This window comes from Pelodiscus sinensis, chromosome 2 (genome assembly GCF_052426305.1).
Source record: "Pelodiscus sinensis isolate ZL-2025 chromosome 2, ASM5242630v1, whole genome shotgun sequence".
NCBI lineage: Eukaryota > Metazoa > Chordata > Testudines > Trionychidae > Pelodiscus > Pelodiscus sinensis.
Window position 1 is genome coordinate 226,979,474 of NC_143053.1, and position 25,376 is coordinate 227,004,849.

At 40.5% G+C, this 25,376-nt stretch overlaps 1 protein-coding gene across 18 annotated transcripts in view; it reads left to right on the plus strand.

Moving 5' to 3' along the window:
* KIAA1217 (KIAA1217 ortholog) overlaps positions 1 to 25,376 on the plus strand; it is a 553,152-nt gene that overhangs the window by 410,505 nt on the left and 117,271 nt on the right. For 10 of the 18 annotated variants that reach the window (XM_075922528.2, XM_075922523.2, XM_089776737.1 and 7 more), the window contains exons 3-4: positions 7,693 to 7,773; positions 15,403 to 15,598. In XM_075922528.2, the coding sequence (XP_075778643.2) occupies positions 7,693 to 7,773; positions 15,403 to 15,598 (277 nt within the window). The remainder of the gene's footprint in view (positions 1 to 7,692; positions 7,774 to 15,402; positions 15,599 to 25,376) is intronic. The other 8 variants (XM_089776740.1, XM_089776738.1, XM_089776743.1 and 5 more) reach the window with 1 other exon arrangement.

Below are 25,376 nucleotides of genomic sequence, written 5' to 3' on the forward strand. Positions count from 1 at the left end.
CTAGACTATTTAACATAGAGGTCCCCAAATTGTGGGGCACCTCCCAGAAGGATGTGGAGGAACATTTGGGGGGCATGACTGGGTTCCAAGCCATCCCTTACGAGAAGCAGGGAGAGAACACTGTCCAGCTCTGATCCCTTTGGCTGTGTCTAAACTACACCTCTCTGTTGGCAGAGGGATGTAAATTAGACACATCAAAAGTGCAAATGAAGCAGGGATTTAAATATCCCGTGCTTCATTTGCATAATCACGTTATGGCATTTTTTTTTGAAAAAGCGCCATTTTGAAAATAAAACCACGGTCTAGACACAGTTCTTTTGAAAATGGGGTGCTTTTTTGAACGAAACGGGGCACTTTTTCAAAAGATCCTGTAAGCTTAAAAAATTAGGCTTACAGGATCTTTTGAAAAAGTGTGCCATTTTCAAAAGAACTGCGTCTAGGCTGTGGTTTTACTTTTGAAATGGTGCCATAACACAATTATGCAAATGAAGTGTGGGATATTTAAATCCCTGCTTCATTTGCACTTTTGATGTGTCTAATTTATATCCCTCTGCCGACAAAGGGGTATAGTTTAGACAGCCTTTGCCTGGCCTTGACAGCTGGCCTCAGCACCAGGCTGAGATACTGTTCCAGGCTCTTCCTTCACTCCTGTCCCTGACCTTGGCCCCCTTATCCCTTTCTGTGTCCCCCACCCCAAGCTGTGACCTTGCTCCCTGCCCTGACTTGGTGTGTGTGGGTGCAAATAGGGATAAGAGAGGGGGCGTGAGGTAAAAAGTTCAGGGGCCACTAATTTCACTTTTCTTAGATTTAATTTTTAAATATATGTGCCATTTGTGGGCATTTATTGAATTCAGTTGAGAGGCACTTTCAAACTTAGCTCTTTCTAACTTATTTTCTTTATAATAAAGAATTGTTGATAATACAAATTATTTTTTCCTTCGATGTTGAGAGAGCAATAAATATGAGAGAAGAGGAGGATTTAAGTATTTCATGTTGCTAAGGCAGCATGTGTACATAGTTTTCATCTGTGATTTTTAATAAGCAAATGGCCAAAGAACATGTGCATTTTGTGTGATGCTGTAAAGGCAGAATATGCTAATTAGAGCATGGAATGTCAAATTCTGAATCTGAATGTTTCATGCAGTACTCTTGCTTTGTTCTCTTCCCTCAGTCTACATTCACAATCTACATTTGGCTGATGTTATAGTCTCTGTGATTACTCTCAAACCATTAGCCATTGTCCATCCCTGTTTCATCATAATTTGCCCAAAGAGCTGTCCTGTACACTGCTTGCAATTCATCTGAGCTCACCTTTTGCACCCTGATATGGGTGTAAGCACATTATTTTCCTTGTCTGGCAAATTTCTTCTATTTTAAAATTACTAGTAGAACAACCTCTCTGGCTCAAACCCAGTTGTAATGCCATCCTTACTTTTTTCTTATCTGGCTTGTTCACATACTCCCAACAAAAACCTGGTCTGTGGGAAACAGTATTTGATCCCTATTTCCTTCCTTCAGTTCAAAGCTCTTTAAGAGGACATATGAGTCAGTACCCCTCCCAGTAATATATCATCATCCACATAGTCATATTCAGCCCTTTGCTTTCCCATTACTGTTTCCCTCCAATATTAACTTTCTTACATGATTCTGCATGACCACAAAAAGAGTAGTTGGTAATAGATTGTAAGCACATTCCATTTCCATGATTGCTTTATAGCATCTCAGCCTTTTTGCTAACATGCCTTTGCTTCCTACATGGGAATATATTGTAGACCTGGCTTTAGAAATCTCTTGTAAAACATATGAGCAGCCTTCTAGTTTTCCTGAGTGGTTTTCTTAAATTCTGCTTGTTCACTTTGTAAGGACTTACTTCCTTTCTGAAATTTACCAAAAATATAAAACAAGGACCTAAATTTGATGTGCAGTTTAGACTGCACTGTGCCTCAGAATCAGCCAGCAGCAAGATTGGCACCTAAGGGGAGAGGGCTCTGTGTACTGCCCCTGCCCCATGCACTAGCTCCACACTCCCATTGGCTTGGAACCTACTGCTGGGTGCTTCTGCAGTGCAGCATGGCCTGTGGTGCTAGGACAGGCAGGAAGCTTACCTTAGTACCCCCGCTGCACCACTGACTAGGAGCCATTCAAGGTAAGTCCCTTCTCCCCATTCCTGACGGTCCCCCAAAGCTGAAAACCTCTCATACAGCCCAAAGTTGTCATCCTCAGCCACTCTGCAGAGCTCACACTCTAGTCAAATTATACTGGGTCACAGACATCAACAATTTTCTTCAACTGGGTCATGAGAAAAAAATATTGAAAACAACTGATTTGGTGAACTGAACTTTACACCCATTCTCTACTGAAAAGCTTCAATGAGATTTTAATGACCACAGCCAGTAAGAACTGCAGTGCTACTTTTCCTCCAAAAAATCTCTTAACAGTACAGTGGTCTTCTAATACCATTCTGCAAAGTTGCTTCTGACTAACTCCGAGAGAAGGATGTCTCCTCCTGAATCACCACCACCAGCATTTGAGGTAGCTGGATTTTTCTTTGCAGCTTGAGAATCTAAACAGGTCTGATCCTGCTTAGTACAGTGAATACTTTCCCTTGGTCTACTTAGTAAGCTGATTGCACAAGATAATCTTACACTCAGATTCAGTCTCTCCTCAGGTACGGGGCAGTTACTAACACATTCAACGCTAAGTTATTTAACTTTTTTCTCTCTTCCTAAGTTACAATACTCATCATTTGAATATTCTTTTGCCAATTATAGGCATTAGATGTTTTTCAGGACTCAAACTGATGAGAGTCAGCACATTCCTGGCATCTTTGCCTTCCTTCTTTGAGTCTCAGATTTCTACACCTTTTCCAAGGCTACCGATTTCTCTATTTCTTTTTACAGTTAAAAACAGTATGTTTTACAGCTGCTTCCTTTGTTCCTGTTACCTTTCTAATCATGGTAAAGTCTGGCTCCTGAAATCATTTTTTCTCTATATAGTAAATCCTTCTCATACTTACTTATTAGTATATATGCCTAGAGTCATGGCTTTTCCACTCTTGATTCATCTGCATATATTCAGTATTTGCTCTTCCTTTTCTTACGCATTCCAAATTTTCCCAGCAAAAATTGACTTTCTGCTGCAGCTTTTTATACTGCATCCTTATAGCGTGTGTTCAGCTGTCTCTTTCTTTGCTAATCCAGCATTGGCTGGATATAGCACTTTATATTACGTATTTGTAGGTTATTTATTTTCTCAGCTCTTGGGGAAGTGTCCTTTTTCAACAGAAGCTACTTTCCTTTGAGTGTCCCGGGGGATGGAGTGAGAGCTATTTCTTATAGGGATGTTATCTGATGGGGGCTGAAGCAGCCCCTCACCTACCTCCCTGTTTGCTCCCCCTTTAATCAATTAACCGGTCAAACACTGCAATTATCCAGTTAACCATTTAAACAGGATTTTACATCCCTAATTTCTCATAGTCACATATACATTACTAGCAGACTTACCCAGCATTGCCCAGGTCCTGCAGGGCAGGGGGCTGGCAGTGTGGCGTGCAGGAGTCAGGGCAGGGCCTGGGGATGTGAGTGTGGGAAGCTGGAGACAAGGGGAATACAAGAGTGAGGTCTGGATGTGAGGAGGGGCTCAGGGCAGGGGGGTCCCATCTGGCATCTCCCATCTTTTCTCTCCCCCCATCCTCTCCAACTGCCAGGGGTGTTTTCTCCCCTCCTCCCCAGGTCCCTTGGCCACTAGGGGCATTTTCTGTCCTCCCAGCCTCCCCCTGCCTGCCAGGGGCATTATTTCTACCCCCAGCTCCTCTCCCCCCACCCACCCACCGGGGCATTTTCTCACTTCCAAGCTCCTCTCCCACTGCCAAGGACATTTTTCTCCTCCCTCCTGGCACAGTGGCAAAGGTCCAAGATGAGTGGGAAAGGGTTGGGAAGGGAGGCTTCTTACCCAGTGTGCTGGCAGGCAAGATGGAGGAGCCCCAGCCCTGCCAGCGACTCCCTTGGTGGTACAGCTGCCCCTAGTGGACAGCTGGACACAGGACAGCTCTCCCCTGAAGCCTCGTTGCCCCCAGTGGACACTCTCATATCACATCCCTCCAAACAGCAGCCCCTCCCTTTGCATGTTATAAAATATTGTACTTTTCCTGGGCTTCTGGCTTTCCTGGCACAACCAAACCCTGACCTTGCTTTAAGCTAGGAGGAGAGGAAGCTGAATACCAAATTTGGTGGCCCTAGCTCTTACCATTTAGGAGGAGTTCTTAAACAGATTTGCAGACGGACACATAGAAACCCTCTAAATCATATATGTAGATTTCACTCACTGGGCCAGATACTAACCTAGTATAGATCAGTGTATTTCCATTGAAGTTAATGGAGCCAGGTTAATGTATACCAGTTGCAAATCTGGACCACTGTGTAGGAACAAGACTGCAGCCGTGAAAAAGGTCCAAGCTAGTACAAAATTCAGCAGCCCATCCATTTGCCAATGCAAGGTGCTGTGAGCTTATCATACCAGGATTTGAGTCTCTTTATTAGCTCTGAATTAAATAGAGTCTCGTTCAAGATCTCTCTTCTGATAGTGTAAATTATCCATGGGATTGTCCCTGACTACCTAAGAAGCTGCTTATCTCTCCCTGCCTGTGATATCCTGTGACAGCTACATTTCAGTGGGCCAATGAAATGATAAACCAGGGAAGGAGGGGTGTGTGAGAGAGAACTTTCTCAGATTTGGTGACCTGATATTATTAAAATCCTTCCTGAAGCAGAAGGGAAGGATTACAGTCCTCATTGCATGGAGAACTAAAATGTAAAGCTCGTCTCTTCAACCTGGCTTTCCCTTAGCGCAGTCTATGCACATTTATAAGCATACCTCCACATGAAAAAAATCAAGCTGTTTCTGCTACAGGCTGGAAGAATGGAAACAGATTAGTACTGTTTTCTATTTTTAAATATTTTCTGAGGTGATTTTTAGGGAGTGGAGGGCATAAAACACCGGTTGAACCTTTCTAAGTCCAGCATCCTGAGGACCTGAGTGGTGCCAAACCAGAGAATTTGCCAAACCATAGGCGATCAATAATGTCTAGCAGCATTACCAACACTTCCACTGCTTACTGGACTCCCAGAAGGCATTTGGGAATAATCTGACATCTGAAGAAATGGTTTATTTATATCTATGTGTAAGTCTCTAATATGCCACAGGACTACTCATTCTTTTTAAAGTTACAGATTATCACAGATACCCCTCTGAAAGATTTGAGGGTACATTAGAGCTAAGTAACAGCACAGAACATTGAGAGCCAGGACTGGTGGCTATAAATAAACTTGAGACCATGAGAAATTTGGCCACATCCATGATAAGTGAACATTCAGCTGACTCAACTCATGCCGGACCATGTATGTTGTCAGACCAGAGAGTGCCAGACTAGAGAGGTTCAACCTGTACATAAGAAATATTTGGGTTAATGTTAGAAATGTGTACAAGTCTCAAAGTTTGGATTCAGTCCTGAATTTCTTCAAAATCTGTTCTGGGCTTACCTCTACTGAGGCTCTGATTTGAGATCATAGCAATTAAAAGTCATTTTAGAAGTATTGTGCTCATATTATGATATCCAAGTAGTCATCTGATATGATCTGAAGCCTCCTCTGCAACAGACTGGAATCTTCAACTTGCCTTCATATCCCTAATTTGTCTGTTATATTGGGAGTCTTCCTATACTATGTAACTGTCCATGAGAATTGTGTGTGTGTGTGTGTGTGTGTGTGTGTGTTTTTACCTGTCAGATTATGTTCATTCAAAGACTTCTACCTCCAATCCTTGGTGCACATGCTATGATGTGTGATATTGAAGGGCAAAAAATATGTCATTGTACTAGGTTTTCTAGATATCCATGAACTGTATTGATCACTTTTAACTATGTATTCTGACCTGCCTGCCTGCTGAAGAATTTCCATGCAATTTCATTATTTTTAAAGGCAAATTTAATAACAGAGGCATTCCTCCCTCAAAAGATACCTTCTTAACTTTAATAATGGGACACAATTGGGAATTAAATCTGGCCCTTAAGTTTGTGTTGGGGAAAAGTGCAGAGTCAGTGGTACCAGTTTGGTTTCATGGTGTGGGATGACAGAGTTTGAGGAACCCAGCATAGGCACCAACTCCATGGGTGCTCTGTGGCTGGAGCACCCATGGGGAGAAAAAATGATGGATGCTCAGCATGCACTGGCAGCCCTGCAGGTCAATGCCTTTCCCTCCCCCCAAAGCCTTCCACCCACTGGTGGCCCTGCCAATCAGCTCTTTCCCTACCTCCTAGTACATCCACAATCAGCTATTGTATTGTTTTCTTTTTTAAGAGATAACACCCTCCAAAAACCATACATCTATTTGACTAAATCTTGAAGAAACAGAATATTTGTTTACTAATATACTTGTCCCTGGAATCAAAGAAATATCACACAAATATGACCATTATGGGTTTTTCATACAAGAACTGAAAGATTATTTGAGTTGCTGTCTTAATTGTAGTGTTGGCACTTATATCACATGTGCTCACTTTCTAAATAAGGTATTTGCAGTAGTTAATAGTTATCCAAGCAGTGTAGTTTCTCACTTTGGTTCATACTAATAGCAGAAAGAATTGAATGGGGTCATTATAGTTGCGATGCATAATTTGTAATGAAAGAGATGCTGTTTCATTACAATTTTTTTACATTTGTAATGATGCAGCAGGCCTAGAGGTGCCAGGGAGATGAACTACAAAGCCTAGAGGTGCTGGGACTCAGCCCGTGCAAGCCCTGGCACAAATTAAGCACGTAACAATTGTAATAGGAGCTTGACACATACTGAAGGGGAGAAGATTTAGAAGTAGAGTAAAATGCTTTTCTTTTCATACAAAGGATTAAATTACATTTAAATTACATGTAGCGTTACATGTACAATTTGAAGTGTTTTCAGAAATAACGATTCAGGCCCCCTCAAATCATGAAATGTTAACAGTACTACAGTCTTGGTTCTTAAAAAGAACTTTGTATTGTGAATCTTAAGCCTCCTAATTTCAAGATTTCCTTCACAACTGTGAAAGCTAGAAACTTGTTTTTAAACAGAAGCAGTGATTTTAACATCATCATATGAATCTGTGAGCTGGAGCTTTATGGAAAACACCAACAATTGTGAAAATTGCAGTAAATTCATGAGATCAAGCAATATTCTTCATAATGTGTTCAAGGAAGGACTGTGCCATCGAGTTATCCTGTCACTTCCCTTTGACGATGCTGGACACTGTGGGGAATGAGAGGCATCACAAATTATGCATCACAATGAGCGAATGATAACGTGGTCTTCATTTAAACTTGGGTTATAGTAGGACAGCTGTCAACATCCGTAACTCACCAGTTCTTAATGCGCCTTCTGAGTTCACTGCTGTAGAACTGCTGCTTGGAATACTGAAATGAAACTGTGTTACCTATTGATAGACTATATTGCTTGCTGTGTATATCCTGCCTTATGTTCATTATATTTTTAAAATATATCTCTCACCTTTCCTTTCTGCTGCTAGTATGCCGCAGTATGGTTTCATTATTCACAGGCTGTTCTCTTTTGTTGTGTTTTGATTTGTTTTTCCTTTTAACAATTTTGTCTTTTTTTTTCTTATTCTCTTTTTTTCTTCTTTCTGTCTTTTACTTTGTTCTACAGGCTTTGCAGTGTATGTTGGTCTCCCTTCATTCAGAACTTGACATTCAAAGGTACTTGATGAAAATTGAATCCTCTCAGAGAGTTAGTACTGTACTTTCTTTTTCTGCACTCTGCCTTGGATTGAGCCTGCTACCTTTTAACTGTGTGTGGTTTGCCTCGCAATTAGTATCAGTGTTTTTGAGTAAATCTGGATCTGCATGCTTATCCCTTTGTATTCCACTGCGGTGAAATGTGGTTCATGTCAAGAAAAATGGGTACCGTAATCTGATGCATGTGCATCCTTTGACATTCTTTTTATTTTTGAGTTTGCTTCTATAATAGCATGGTAGAGGTAAATGTCCACACTCTTGTTTTGGATACATGCACCGAACTATATCAAATCAGTGGGAGTCGAGCCCATGTTGTTGAGGGCAGAATGTGGCCCCAATGCATTAGTAACCACTTAATGTCTATATGCTTCACGTATATTTGAAATTTGTTTTCATTTTTTAATTAATTGGGAGGTCAAACAGCTGCAGAAAAGTTCAGATATTGACCTGTGGAAATGAGAACACTTATTTACCTAAGTACATTTTATTACATGCCACAAAGCTATCATGTAGTTTGTTCTTTCTTGTGGCTGTGAAAGTTACAGGAATGTCCTTAAATAAGACATTGCATTTTTGCATCTCTTGGAGTGACATCTTTATGGAGCATATCAAAAGAGGGGTACAAGGAGGGGAATATATACTTATTATCTTTTCAAGTGGCTCCCAATCCCAATTTCCATACTGGCTTTTTAATGTTCATCTGTTTTATAAAGGGTTCCTCACACTTGTTCCTCACACTCATAGTTCCTTGTTAAATTATAGACTTATAGAAATCTTGGGCTGGAAGGAACCTTGAAAAGTCCTGCCTCGTGTGCAAGCAAACCTGCACTATTCCAGTCAGGTGTTTGTCCAACCTCTTCTTTAAAGCTCAAGTGATAGGGATTCTTTGGACACCTATTCCAGAGTTTAATAGCTGTCATGGTTAATTTTTCCTAATCAGTAACCTAAACTTATCTCATCTTGTCCTAAATCAGTACATGTGGAGAACAGTTGAACACAGCCCTCTTTGTAAAAGCCTTTAACATATTTTGAAGACTATTATCAGGTCCTCACTTAACCTTCTTTTCTCAAGACAAAATATGCCCATTTTTTTAACTTTTCCTAATAGGTCAGGTATTCTAAACCTTTTATCATTTTTTATTGTTCTCCATGGGGACAACAGTTTGTCCATGTCTTTCTTAAAGAGTGCCACCCCAAGCTGGATGCAGTATTCCAACTGAGGTGTCACCAATCTTGAGCCCCCTCCTGGATCCTAATTTCCACCCAGACCTCACACCCTCACTCCCATCTCCTGCCCTGAACTCTTTCCAAACCCATTGGCCCCAGCCTGGAATCCCTTACTGTACCACAAATACCTTGTCCTCAGTCCAACTCCAGAACCCATACCCTCAGTTGGAAGCCTCATCTCCTCGCACGCACATCACTGTGCCTCAACCCACAGCTCCCTCCTGCACTCTAAACCCTTCACTTTTGGTCCTAGCCTGGAGCCGAAGGGAGGCCCAAAATATCTAATATCCTGGGGAACTCAGAAGAATTAGTTTGGCCCTATGGCTCTTCAGAATCTCCACCTATCTCCTTATCTTCCTCTTATTAAACCTGCCTTTTCTTAAGCACCAGCATTTAAGGTTAAATAAAAACTATTTCTTAGATAATGTTATTGTTTTTCTGTTTTGTTTAATTATTAGTGCTGCAACAGTATTATTTTCTACTATTTTTCATTGCAAAGCTTTTTCCCTGGGAACCTAACTACCATTTATAACATTGTTTCTATGGGAAAATGCATTCTGAGTTGCAAACAGCTGACTTACAAATAAACGTTTGGAACACAACCTGTTCGTAAATTGGGGACTTCCTATATTTAGGTATTTCTTTCTGCTTGTGCTTTTATGGCAACTTGAGCAGGTGAGGATCTTCCCCTGTAATCAGTGTAATGACAGTTTTTATTTAAATTATCGCTTTCATCCTACCTGTTGCTCACCATTGAGAAAAAAAGAAAATTGCACCCCAGTCCTTATATACATCGATCTCTCAGAAGTACAGGGATGGCCACCATTCCCCAGTGATAGTTCTTATCTATTTAAAATTAAAAATGTTACAGTACTTGAGCACTACACATGGCCTGAGGCTTTCTACAAGGCAGAGAGCTGTACATTATAGACCAAATTCACTTCTCACTGCTATTGGTTTTACATTGTGTAACTCTGTTGACCTCACTGAAACTCGTACAGATTTAGCTTAGTGCAGGATCAGACTTCTTGTTTTTGCAGAATCTACTATATGAGTCACTCTTGCTTAATTAGTTTTTGATAAGCCTCTTAACATTGCACTCATTTGATTAAACATTGCTAGCCGCAGTGTCTCTGTTAGTCAATGTGAAGTTAGCATTAATCATGAGAGGGATCTGAGACATTTTATATTAAATGCTAAAGAATTGCATAAAAAAAATGTAACAACAGAAACTGATAACACATTTACAACTTCCTCATCCGGCTTGTCTGAAGAACAATGGAACCAAATGTAACAGGAGAAAACATAAAGCAAAATTAGTTTATCAAAATCATTTTTTCCCAAAATAAGCTTTTCTACCTTGATTCTTTTATAGTGCTTATTAATTGCCTTGTTTTATATTGCCTTATGTTTTTTCTATTTACACTACTGGAACCTGAGCTTCATAATGTGTTTTAGTTCTCTTTATTGTTCAATAAGTTAAAGTCACGGTGACCTGACTTGGTAGCACTGTCTACATTTCAGATAATAGAATGAAAGAAGTACTGATTTCCTGAAATCCTTCATGTGTGTAGGTTACTTGTCACTTCTTTAAAGTCTCAGGCAGTATTGTCAGTCAGGCAGGCTCATTCTGATGAGTTCCTGCTATTTCAGTGACGATAACCAAAAGGCTGCTCGCAAGTATGTTCAATGATGTGTGCCGTGTTGACTTGCACAATTAGTTAACGCATCAGATTTTGAAAGAGCCCCCAAAGTCCACAAATCAGATAAGGCTCGAAGGTGCCCAGCCAGGTTTACAGTTAAGCAAAGAACAGTAATAGTTGTCAGTAGACTCTACTGAACCACTACACATATGTAGTCCATAACAGTGGACTGGGAGACCCCTACTGCGCCCCCCAGTCAGACACGGACTGTGCCCTCAAGACACCATTTTATATACAGGTACAAACAAGTTACACATCATTCCTGACATGTCAGGTTACCATCTAGCTAAAGACATAAAGAGTAACAAGAAGACATTCTATAAAAATATTAGAAGCAAGAGGAAGACCAAGGATATGGTAGGCCCATTGCTCAGTGAGGATGGAGAAACAATAACAGGAAACTTGGAAACGGCAGAGGTGCTTAATGACTTCTTTGTTTTGGTCTTCACCAAGAAGTTTGATGATGAAGGGATGCCTAACATAATCAATGGTAGTGGAAATGGGGTAAGATTAGAAATTTAAAAAAAAGAACCAGTTAAAAATTAGTTAGAAAAGTTAGATGTCACAAGTCACCAAGGAACTGATGAAATGCATGCTAGAATACTCAAGGAGCTGATAGAAGAGGTGTCTGTGTCTTTAGCTATCATCTTTGGAAAATCAAGGAAGTCGGGAAAAATTCCGGAAGACTGGAAAAGAGCAAATATATAGTGCCCATCTATTAAAAAGAAAATAAGAACAACCCAGGAAACTACAGACCAGCCAATTTAACTTCTGTGCCAGGAAAGATATTGGAGCGGGTAATTAAGGAATTCATCTGCAAACACCTGGAAGATAATAAGGTGATAAGTAACAGTCAGCATGAAATTGTAAAGAACAAATCATGTCAAACTAATTTGATAGCTTTCTTTGATAAGATAACAAGTCTTGTGCATAAGGGAGAAGCAGTGGACATGGTATACGTAGACTTTAGAAAGGCATTTGATATGGTCTTGCATGACCTTCTTATCAATAAACTAGGCAAATACAACTTAGATGGGGCGACTGTAAGGTGGGTGTATAACTGGCTGGATAACTGTTCTCAGAGAGTAGTTATTAATGGTTCACAATCCTGCTGGAAAGGCATAACAAATGGGGTTCCGCAGGGGTCTGCTTTGGGACCCGTTCTGTTCAATATCATCATTGACGATTTAGATGATGGCATAGAGAGTATGATTATTAAGTTTGCAGATAATACCATGCTTGGAGGGGAGTCAACTGTTTTGGAGGATAATATCATAATTCAAAACGATCTGGAGAAACTGGAGAAGATGGTCTGAGATAAATTGGATGAAATTGAATAAGTACAAATGCAAAGTGTGCCACTTAGGAAGGAACAATCCGTTTCACGCAAACAGAATGGGAAGTGATTGTCTAAGAAGGAGTACTGCAGAAAGAGATCTAGGGATCATAATGGACCACAAGCTAAATATGAGTCAACAGGGTGAAACTGTTACAAAAAAAGCAAACATGATTCTGGTATGCATTAACAGGAGTTTTGTGAGCAAGACCCAAGAAGTCATTCTTCCGCTCTACTCTGCACTGATTATGCCTCAGTTGGAATATTGTGTCTAGTTCTGGACACCACATTTCAAGAAAGATGTGGAGAAATTGGAGGAGGTCCAGAGAAGAGGTCTAGAAAACATGACCTATGAGGCAAGGGTGAAGGAATTGGGCTTGTTTAATTTGAAAAAGAGAAGTCGGAGAGGGAGCATGATAGAGGTTTTCAGATATCTAAAAGGGTGTCACAGGGAGAGGAGGGGAAATTGTTCTCCTTGGCCTCTGATGATAGGACAAGAAGAAATGGGTTTAAACTGCAGCAAGGAAGGTTTAGGTTGGACATTAGGAAAAACTTCCTAACTGTCAGAGTGGTTAAGCACTGGAATAAATTGCCTAGGAAGGTTGTGGAATCTCCATCACTGGAGATATACAAGAATAGGTTGGATAGACATCTATCAGGGATGATCTAGACAGCACTTGGTCCTGCTGTAAGGACAGGTGACTGGACTTGATGACCTCTCAAGGTCCCTTCCAGTTCTATGATTCTACTACACTCGGACACTATTAGATACCACACATCACGCAGTACCTCATTGTTCGATTAGAACATCTCTATCCATTGTGCTGTCATTTTAGACCCTTTCCTGAATCTATATCTGTATCTGTATCTGTATCTGTATCTGTATCTGTATCTGTATCTGTATCTGTGGGGATTGTGGGTACCAAGTTCTTTTTTAATGAGCTGGTGTTTCCATGTACTTTCAAGTTATGATCAATACCAATTACTGTTTTATAGTCAGTACCTGGTACCAATTACTGTTCTACACTTGGGCCTATTACCAATTGGTGTTTTATACTCTCAGCCCTGTCCGTGCCAAGTTCTGTGAGCTGGGGCCTGCCTCTTTCTCTCAGCTTAGCTTTGCTTTATGTTAGCCATGTTTTGTCCATTGATAGCTAGGCCTCAGACCAGGCCTGTGTTACGTGGACTTATGTTTTAGGCCTTCATAAGTCTCAGGCAGTATTGTATATGTACCAGTCTCTTGTGTTTGCAACTTTGTGGACTGGAGTTGATCATGTTAGAGGCATTTCAAAACATGCCTTGGTTTGCTAGAGATAAATGTTAGTTTTAATTCCGGGAAAAATGCAGTGCTACAGAATAATTTCACTGCAGGACATTGGATGATAGCTAACATTTCATAAGCAAGCTCCCGAGAATTTAGTTTTCTCATTAGATATTTCCAACTATTTATAATATGTGAGCAACCGGACAGGCTGGCAATAGAGAAGCTGGGGGTGTAGAGCAGTCTAATGAAAACCTCATAAAAGTTAACAGTTGTTGCTTACATTTAGGGTCACAGGGGGAGTATTACATGATTTATGCCATTGCTGCAACAAGCTTCTCCATCTCACATGAGAAACTGCCGAAAGAGCCACATGCCAGCAAAATGTGTTGTTTTGGCCTTTTTGGAGTGGAGGAGCAGGAACTTGTCCTTAATCTGACTAACTTTTCAAACGCAGTTTGGGAGTTGTTTTTAGTCTATGAATAGGGCATTTTAATGCATGTTTCTGGACTTAAAATGGGAGAGGAAAGAGAGATGGATATGATATGTGGCATTTTCTGCCTGGGAACATAAACTAATTTAAGTCTTTAGGCCTTTACTTTTTAAAAGTGTATATTTCCTGTGTAGTTCTTGGGGGAGGGAGGAACTTCCTTGTTTTGTATTGCTGTACTTAGGGGTAGATATACTATTTATTTTGGGTGTAAAATTTACTGGAGAAACTATGAAAAATTACTTCCCTACCAAGTTAAGTCTGAATTACAATGGCAAAAGTTTGTTTTTCTTTGCAAAAGAGAAAACAGAATTCTTGTATGTTTATCAATGCAACTTCCCTTATAAGTTGTAAAATGTATTAATATATTCTTTCACAAAACACAAAGCCCTTTTTGAAGTAGAAGATGAAAATGTTCAGGACCTTGCATCTCCTGTTGAGTTTACTTTTGTTAGTCAGAAATTCCAATAATAGGAGCTAATATAAAAACCTGGATTGGTGCCAGTAGAGTTGATTAGGTAGAATGGACTTAAATATAGAATACTTAGCAGTTAACAGTAAGGTCGCATCTGCAGTTGTCACACCGGAGATTGATCTTCTGGTGTTCAATTTAGCAAGTCCAGCAGTCGTGAGGAGTAAGGGAAGCCAACGAGAACATTTGCTACCATTGGCCTCCCTCTGTGAAGAGGGTGCCAAACTCGGCTTAAGGTAAGCTGACTCCAGCTATGTATTTTATGTAGCTGGAGTTGCATATCTTAACCCAAACTTCCAGGTCTAATGTAAACCTGGCCTAAATTACAGTTCATTGTACACAACTAAATTCTGCTTGCAGTTGTGCACTGGGAATCAGAAGTAATTCAGTTAATCAGTAGGCTTGTTCCACATTTATGTTGGCATCAATGAAAACAGAGTTTAGTTCATGATTTTTTAATATGTTTGATAAAAACTTTAGATTGCTGTTGTGGCCTTGCTAAAACTTAATCTTCACAGCATATTTCAGCAATTCTGATGCTGAAATCTGACAGCTATACTGCTAAATTTATTTTCAAGATATTTTTCTCAAGGTAGTGCAACATTTTAGAGATTTTTATGATTAACAATAGCATTTTAGTTGTCAAAAGTGCAAATGCTTGTATGCTCTAGTTTCTTCTTGATAGAACTCACTCATTGTTTTTGAGAGCAGATCTCAGAAATCTTATTGAATGAATTTTTAATCCAACAGTTGAGGCTGTGTGTGAGCGCACTCACCTATACACACACGCACAACCATGGTTGTCATAACCAATGTTAATAGTTGTCTGAGAAACAGGGAATGGAATTGCCATATATCCACCCTATAATATGTCAGCCTCAGGTTGTTGTTAGAAATGAAATGTGTACAGTATATGTATAGCAATAAAAACCTTAATGGAATACCCAGGGATGGTATTTTTTAAAATAACTTTCATAAAACTCACCTTGAGTACACATGGCCTTGTAGACTGCTGCATTCAGAGGCTGGTTAAACTCCTTTTCATTGCTTTTTTTTTCTTCAGACAGTTGGATCTTGATGTTCCTAGTGACCTTTGCAATATTTTAACAATATATTTATTTCACTTTTACAGACAAGGAGTCCAAGGCTGTCTCAAAGCCCACAGCCCAATTTGGGAGACCAAGCAGAACATCTGTCTGAAGCATCTGCCGATTCTTTAGAAGCCATGTCTGAGGGAGATTCTCCAACCCCATTTTCCAGAGGCAGCCGTACACGAGCAAGCCTTCCAGTGGTGAGGTCAGCAAACCAAACAAAGGAAAGATCACTAGGTAAAATATCTCTCAGAATCCTTCACTGCTTTGCTCTTGGCCTGCAATTTTGGTGTCATGTTCTCTGCATATTAAAAGTTGTCTTTATAGTGCTTGAGAGTTAACAAAACATTGACGTTTGAAGCATGTTGTTGTTACTGCCTGTCAAAGGGAGACAGGATTCTTTAAAGGAAGATGGGGACCAGCTGCATCTGTGCCATAATTCTGTAGCAGCTTCCCAGTCTGAGGGGGTGGGATGAAGGAAGATCCGTTATTAATGCACACATGGGCATTATAAAAGGCTGACAAAGCGCAGTTTGGAAAGTAGAATGACAGAGAGTGGGTAGGTTCCTGTGGAAAGTTCTCAGACAGGGTCTGCAGGAGGCAGGGTGCTCTAAAGGAACCAGGGGACTCCAGTGCTCTATGCTGGAGCAGGGAAAGACACAAGGAACAGATCCCATAAGAGAACAGTACTATAAGGAAACTACTGTGAGGGTTGAGTGCTCTATCCCAGAGTCAGAGGTGCCTGAAGGTAGCCTAGAAAGCAGAGTGGGAGGAAAGTCCCTAGAGAGCAAAATAACCTTTCTGTTTGTATGGGACTTTTTAATGTGGACTCATGCTACCCAGCATTAGGTTGTATGTGGCGTGGCCAGAGGCTAAGCTACCTTTCCAGCACTGACTAGAGTATGGAGAACTAAGGAGACTCCCCCCTAGGGAAAGAAGAGACAGAAGGAGCTTCACCGGTGACACACTCAGTCAGCAGGGGGTGCTGCAGGCAAGGCACTTTTCTGTGACACCTCCAGTTTATTCTTTTCAGATTTGTTCAGTGTGGCGTACTGGATGGCACAGAGAGTTGGTAGTGAGTTTATTACTGCGGCCACCAGATGCAGATAGACAGACAGACAGGTATGGACCTTACCCTGGAGAGTCTATTAACAGTTTCAGTTCCTGCAGATTCATAGTGCTAGTAAACATCACACCCTGTGATGATTGTTTGCAAGTTGGGATCTTAATTTTAGACATGAGGTACAAGAGAACTTCATCTGTATATTACGTGTCCAAATCCAACCCAATTTGTAATAATCAAAAATGATTAATATCTCATGGCTGACTGGTGATCTTGATCCAATTCCTAGTGAAAAGGATGCTATTCACATTACTGCTGCAATCATTTGACAGCCTTTGAAAAGAGAGTAGGGATTTGAATGGGCCTGGTGATTGAACTACCCTCCTTTTCCTAAGTTGTTGCGCCTTTAGATTTGTGTTGAGGCACAACCAACGGCAATTCCACCCCTCATGTCCAGGAGGCACTCTACTCAGGTGAAGCTGCAAATTCCTCCACAGCTATAGGCTGAATTTAGCCCAGTGTGATCACAAAATTACTTTTAAACTGGAATTGGTTTTGCAAGAGACTTTACTTTTCTTAGAGAAATTCTTTTCTCGATAGATGGATGGCATAGGTAGAGACTAGTTTTTTTTGAGGAATAATGCCACAGGGCAGGTAGCCTGATGTTGGAAGACAACATAGCTTGCATACAGATTGCTGAGAAAGGCAGGCTTGTCAATGGTAATAAAATGAAATGGTGCCTCTTTTCTGTAGGACCTCATTTCCCTACATGCAGAATGACATAAACCAAAAGCTGCACCGTACATCACAGTGAGCTCATAAACTGATCCCAGAGGTTTATTTATTCCTCAGTGATCCAGGGCAATTTCTGTCAAGAGTGTTTTGATATCTGACAGATAGAACAAATCAAAAGAAAAATAGAGAACAGAACTAAAACTGTACTCCAAGCCAGTGGGCTCTAGCAGTGCTAAAAAGGGCAGCATGCAAATTTGGGGATGGGAAAGAGAGAGGTTCCCTTCCCAGTAGCTCACTCTGGCCAAAGCCAGGAGGAAGCTTCATCCACCTTAGCTGGAAGGGGCAGATTGGTCTGATGCAGGACTCGTTGAAGGGAAAGCCAACCCAACCCAATGAGATCTTGTTAAAAACTGTTGGTAAGAGCATACTCATATGCTTAGCAATAACTTGGTCATTCAGGAATCCATATTAAAGTACACACACACACACAGATGAATCATTCCAAGACATATAAGAAATCATCCATTCCCAGAAATGAGCTGGGGATCTCTGAGCTAGATAAGAAACAATCAAAACTGTTTTGTCAGCGTCGTGGGTTCTTGTCTCCTGCACCCCAAATCCATGCAAAAGTAGAGAGAGCTGCATTTTATTTCTTCTGAAAATGAAAATTTGTCCATCATACACTACAGGAATCTATATAGAAAAAAAACAGGTAAAGGAAGGAAATGAAGTAACATGATATGAAATAATTTAGGGTATGTCTACACAGTAGGGCTAAAGTTGAATTAAGTAATGCAACTTGAGCTACATCAATTGTGTAACTTATGTCAAAATAGGTTAATTCGGCATTTGACACTGTTTTTCAACTTCTCCACAGCAGGAAGCCAAAGGAAGAGCACTCTTCCTTCGACTTCCCTTACTCTTTCTAAAATGAGGGTTACAGGAGTCAAAGTAAGAAGTCCTTCAGCTCCCCATTTCAAAATAATGGCTTGCTGTGTAGACACGCTCTTTGTTATGTCAGAATAACATTAGTTATTCTGAAATAATGCTGCTGTGAAGAATACCCTTAGATTTCAGACTGAAGCATCTTTGTGGCATTATATTTTAAGATATGAAATAAGACTTTTTTTCTCATACTGTAAATGGGCAGAAGAGTTTACAACAACACATGTGACTCAAATTTGCTGCAACTTTTGGGTTCAGACTGCTAAAGAAATAGATGGAAATACTTTGAAGCTGTCACTTCAGATTTCTTATTTTAGGAAATATTCATTGCATACATTTTATTTAAAGGTACACTAAAAATTAGTCATAAAATTGCCCAGATGTAAATTAATTCTTCTTGTACAACTTATTGTTGTGATAATATAGTACTATATTGCTGTTAATCCATCCAATATTTTTCTTTAAAACCAGTTTCACTGATGCCAAGGAATTTAAAAAAAAAACCTAAACTAAAAATAGTAAACATTGAACTCAGGGTGCATATTAACACACTTCATGCAAGTTGGAGAGTGAATAATACCTCATCGGTTTCTTTTTTCCATCCTGCAAAGGGATTTACATGGGTTTAAAGGTATGCTCTAGTGCATTTGAGACATACTCCATTTTACATCCTGGTTCCTATACAGGAGGATGACACCACTGGTTTTGTTTGTATTTGTAACACTGCAAAAGAACATTTACATTTTAAAAAGCTTTTTTAATTTGAATTTTTAAAGTGTATAAAATGTTTCTATTCATGTTTTGTCCCTTTATTTACTTAGAAGTTTTTAAATAAAATCTACATTTTAATTCTGACCACTGTGCTATTCAGACACAGGAAAAATGATCAATTTTATAGGCGTAAGCTTAATAAATATTACAGTGTTATTTTAAAAACCCTATTCTTGTCACATTCATATTTTTCAAAGTTGAGTTGAACAGGTTGCTTTTATAGTTACAGACTGAATAAATGGCTATTGGGGGTAGAGTTAGTGGAAATAGGAGCAATGTATGTTGACTGCCTAGGCATTACGTTTTTGTCAGTCAATATAAATGATGTTTGTGGATCATTGTGACAAGCTAGGCTCCAATTCATGCTATGTTCAGCCAGCCCAGGAGACAGTACATTCCAGCTCTGTACCCGTTTTAAACTTCAGCCATGGTCCTTGATATAAGGTCTTTCCTGACCGAAAAAAAAAAGTCTGTCAGGAATCAACACATTTCTCATCAGTATGCCACTTGAGGACAAAGTGTAGAATTAAAACGAATTAATCCTCCATGAGGGACAAAATAAAATATATTTAAAAATAGTTATTTGAAAGATGGGATTTCTTCCAGTTTGATAATTGGGAGGAGGGAGGGGAGGAGGAAATTCTAGCAAAACTGTCAGAAAAAGAATCATCTGAAACCTGGACAGAGCTTGAAAGCTCTCAACAAACTTCACTTCCAATTTGCCTAAAGGAAATAAAAATTGACAAGTACACAATTATATTATGCAACCTGTCAAAAACAGCAGTATGTGCATACATGTGCTTGCTTGCACTGATGCCATAGTTTTAATGCTTCTCTAATGAAATACAGACTGACAAATGTTGTTTGTGGTTTGCAAAAAGTGAAACGTGATTCTTGTCAGGTGCCAAACACTTTCAAACCTCTTTAACATCAGAGGAGGATGTTGCTAGGCAGATCTGCTGATGGGGAGGGAGGGTTAGACAAAGGGGACAGTTGCCCTACGTCCTGGGAGTTCAATGAGGCCCAGGGCTCCTGGCCACTGCCATTGGCAGTGGCAGAGGCTGAAGCCCTTGGTGCTTTAAATTGCTGGTGGAGCACTACATCTTGTCCTCTATGTAGCTCTAAGGGCAGAGGTGGTGCTGAGGGTTAGCTTCTTCAGCCCCACCCCTACTGCCTGAGGCCCCATCTCTTCCAGGAGTGTGGATACGCCCCACCTGCAACTTTACAGGTAGAGGATGAGAGAGCAGCCAGAGGGACAAAGGGAAATTAGGATTGAAAGCCCATGGAGGCTGGGCCCTTTACAGAATGAGGCTGTCAAGGCCTATTTCTGAGAAGTGCTGTGTATTTGCCCATCTTTTACTAAGAGAATGGGAGTTGCAGACGCTTGGTGTATCTCAGGTTTGGGCTATATAAACAGGGTTGGATTAAGGCAGAATACCAGTGTCTGGATACCAGACTGGGAAGATGATACATGGATACATAAAGGTTTGGATCTGAGGAGCCATTGGAGGAAGGCACTAACAAAAGAATTATTGGGATCTGCCATGGGGACTTGGGAACAGAAGAGAGTTGTAATAGGAGCGGGCGGGGGGAAGGGGAGATGTCAAGCACACCATTGCAAAGCTGTCTCCTGGCCCTGCTCCCACGTTGCAGTATCTCCAGTACATGCTGGCTGCAGTCTGTAGACATTCAAAAGAGAGGGATTCTTCACCTCCACCTCCCTCTGTGCCCAGTACAGTGGTTTCTTCCCCTCACTTCTACTGGGAAGCCATGCCACAACAGATAGAATCCATGAGGTCTAGTGGACTCTTTCCTTACCCTTTGGGATAAGATCACGTTGGAGTCTGAGGGAGGAGGGGCAACTAGTAGCCATCCAGCCAATCTGCCTGCAAAAATTGGTGTATGATAGCTGGTGATATTCCTGGCTCCCTGCTTTGGGAGAGGGAGCCAGAGCATCTGAAGAGAACCATTCAGAGAAGTGTCTTCCCTGAAATATCTTTTAAACCCCTCACAGGTCTTTATATTTGTGCCTTTCTTGCAAACACATAAGCACATTGCATTACATTGCTTAAATAAGGTAAAGGGTCTTGCAGTTAATGAGTGTATTTTATATTCTTCATCTATTGAATGTTATTGTTGGTAGGCAGAATTCAGTTCTGTTTGTTCCAGTTTAAATAGTATATAAATTTTTATAATCATTTATATTATCTTAGCTATCATTGAATAATCTTTTAACACAGTGGGATACACTTCTCACTACATCGCATTCAGCTCTCACCTGGTGAGTAAGCTATATCACCATTGTGACAGAGCATTACTAAATCTTGGTGGTAGTTTTTGGATGTAGTTTGATATGTGACATAAATCTGAGAGGTTTGTTTATGCCTGCTCACCTGAGTAGGCTATTGATTTTGTCAGCAGTGATTTGTAAGCAAAAAGTGCCCAATTCTGCCAACACTTAAGCTTCAGTTGGCTTCCATGGAACATCTCACAAGAGTAGCATTATACGCATGCTTAAATATTGGCACAGTGAGGGTATGGACTTCTAAAATGTTCTCTAATGATGGATCTCATGACTCTCTACATCAGTAGGGACAGCCAGATTTTACAGTTTGAGTAATGATTTCACTACCACATAATCCAGACATAATAATACATAATTAGTTTAACTAATAATGCCTAACTGAATAATGCCTAGCCCTATCCACAAATAATGCATTTCATCAACAAAGCTTTTTACAGCACAAGTCAGCATCATCATCCCCATTTTACAGATGGGGAAACTGGAGCAGAGAGTGGGGAGGTCACTCAGCAGCCCAGTGGTGTGGCTGGCAATAGACCCCAGGTCTCGTGATTCTGTTTGGTGTACCACTATATGGGATTAACTGGGATTATATCCTTTTGTGTTTGGGATTATCTTGGGGGGAGGAGGAGAAAGGCAATGAATGTCAGAATTCCATAACATTTTAAGATACGATGATATGGTAGTTAATGAATTCTTACTAAGCATTCACTAGTCAAAAAATAAAATAGACATGTTAAATCATCCAGGCAGTGCATGAAGTATAAGTGCTTCTGGGGAGGAGGCCCTTGATAAGATTGGATCCAGCTCCATTTAGGAACTGATTCAAATCTCAGTGATTTATTGGGTGTTGGATTAGGCATCTAGGTTCAATCCGCAACTGCCATTAGGCCATACATCAAACAGCTGGTGATCCATAGGGAGGAACTCCCCTGGAAGACTTTGGAATTGCATCTCAAATAAGGACTGTGTAGGGCTTTAATGTAGTTAATCCTCTGAAATATTTTCCCTATTTATTGATTCTGTAATGCATGAAAAGCACATCAACATTTAAAAATGAATATGTACTGATCTGCTGTTGTAGTCAAAAAAATTATATTTAGCTGATAGTTTTGCAGGAAAAACAGCCTGAAACAACCAGTTTCAATTATGGGGCTGAAACAGTAACTGTAGGAAATGAAAATATCCTAAGGTAACTCTAGTTTTTCTGGGCTGGTCTTTTTAGACTTCATCTCCTTAGTTTAAAATCATGACCAAAGTTTATTGGGCTTCAAAAGAAATCTTTTATCTTACTCAAAACATTTTTGCAGCAGAAAAAACAAAGCAAGGTAAACAACCATACTGGGATATGCTAGTCCATAAAAGCTTTTATGCTTCATTTACTGTCCTCCTGCATTTTCTTGGATTATACCCAGGAGAAGTGTGAAATGTGCACCTTCCCAAGAGACGCTGGGTAATCACATGTGCTGTTTACTTAACCCATTCTTTCTTTATGTGTGAGCGGATATCTCTTGTGTGCACCTGAGGGGGGAAAAAGTTGTCTCAAGGAAACCAGAATCCTTTTTAGCAATACAGCTTCAGGACATTCACATTGTGTCTGCAACTTAAAGGTTGAAAAAACATTATATAATAGGCTCAAATGGGTCAAATGATTTGGGGCCTGAATCTCCTCTCCTTAGTTTGTGCCAGTGTGTAAGTCCAGAATGACTTCAGTGCAGTTGCACTGGGGTAACACTGCTGAAAGGGAGGGGAGCATCAGACACTTGAGTCAGAGCATGTATTCAGAGACAGGTTTAGCATGAAATGTAACTACATAAGCACATTTCTGGGACTGTTTATTTCCCCTGCTGTTTTTCTTGAGCAAGACTTTATTATTTGTATAGTAGACTTCCGATAATCTGGCACCTTTGGGACCTAGGTGGTGTCGGATTATCGGATATGCCGGAGTATCAGGAGGTACTGCATACTCCCAACCCAATCCGTCTCCCTCCCCCCCCCAAACTTATGCTCGGGTCCCAGAGCCGCCGGTACAGCCACACATCTCCCTCCAGGCACTGGGACACATGCACTGAGCGGCCGGCTTTTCAATTATCTTGCTGGGATGCCGTGTGCTACCCAATCCCCCTCCCCTTCCTCGGAGCCAAACACCTCCCCTGCCTGCTGTAACCCACGTGAGAGCGGTTGACCTGAGCGGTTCCGGGTTCCGTCCCGGTTCCGTCAGAGGCGCTTGCCATTTTGATGCCGGATTATCGGAAGTGGCAGACAATTGGGTGCCAGACTATTGGAGTTTTACTGTTTATTTATTCGTGTTTCAGTATTACCGGGGGATCCCAACCAAAATCCGGGCCCCATTGTGCTAGGTAACATATGAACATGTCATGAGAGACAATCACTGTTCCAAAGAGCTTGTAAGCTAAATAGTCAAGACCAAAATGCACGGTGAGGGGAAGGAACAAAGGCATAGAGACAATGGAGCAATTGGTACAAGGCTGAACTGTTGCCTTCCAATCTAATGCTCTATCCACTACACTATATTGCAAACATTAATCAGTGTTGTACTTCTGCAGTGTTATGCATAGTGCTTACCTGTAAACTGGAACAGTGCCTACCCTAGTTATCAAGAATAATGCTTTAGTAAATGAAATAATTTAGTGTTGCCATGCAACATATTGCTGACAGTAAATAGAGGGAGGTACAAGGGATACGGCAGATACTGGAGTCACTGTCTACATGTGCACAGTAAAATTGGGCAGCTAGTTATGGATCACCAATAAAAAACACTAAAAATGGGCCAAATGCCTCTTCCATGCTTAATACCAAGTGGCAAGTCTGGCACAATGATCCAAAGATGCTAATGTGGAAAAGTTGGAGCTGCCATGACAGACAGAGCCCCTTGGTTATCGAATTCTCTACTGCCCCTTAATCCGAAACAATATCTGTTGCAGGCCCCTAGGAATTTTGCTCTGATGGGCCTTCAGCCTCAATGCACTTGCTTGTAGCAGCTTCTGCAGTAAAATGCAGAGTGAAGGATGATCTCCCACTGGTAGCCAGACAAGTTCCTAGAGCATGAAATGATTTAAAAATTACTTAACAAGTCTTTGAATCATATCTGGCATCGGGGACCCATTATAATATGCTAAACCCTTGTGCACTATGCTCTTGTGTAAATCTGTCACACAAGATTTACAGAACACTAAACTGGTTGAAACCTGCATCCACACCCAGTCAGTTCCATCTATATTGCATTGCAGTAGTATAGACCAGTGCCACGCCAGGTCTAATGGGTCAGCACCACCTTACAACTAATGGTGCTGAAGTCTGGCTCTAGATTTAAAAGAATTAACTTGGATATTTGTCCTTTATATCAATAAGAACCCTGCTCTGTATTCCGTGCTACTGTAGAATGCAGTCTTATCCAGAAACAATAGTTTCTGACATCCTGAAACAATAGTTTTGAGAAACATGAACTAACTGAATTGTGAACTTTCAGATATAAAAAGATGATGGTTTAAACATCATAGGTTTTAGTTGTGACCACCTGGATTCTCATCAGTTCTTCTCTAAGCAAAAGACCTAGTATTTTACTTCATCTGCAACCCAGGTTAAACTCACTCACTTGCTGTGGGCAGTTGCAGAGCTCTACAATCTTTCCAATTGAGTGATTCATGAAATACACATCCTAACTTCATGTGGTACACTGGTAGAAATAATATATAATCCTATCATTTCCTGTGTAGCCTCTTCATGATGAAACAGACCGAATACAAAATTACAGCTAGTCTCAGAAAGTAACAGTTATAGACAGATTGGCCCTATGTAGATTTAAAGAACTAAACCCCATACTATTTCTGTAGGTACTGTAAAACACTACCTAACAGCTGAATAGCCTTGAACAAAAAGATTCAGTATATTCTGGTGGAATGAAAATTAAATTAAATGTATGCTTTTATTTTTATTTCATGGCACAGATTGTACCTGATTATTATGTGATTCTATGAAGTCTGCTAAGAATATTGAGACCCCTTTTTAAATTTAGAGGATAGGTATTATCAGCAGAGAATGGCTAATCAAAATAATAAATAGAGCTTTAGGCTAGAAATACCACAAGGATGATGGCAATTATCTCAGACTAATTCTGAAAGAATGTCTTGTAAATCTGGATAGGCTAGTGTTCAGTGTGGGAATAGTAACAACTGCAT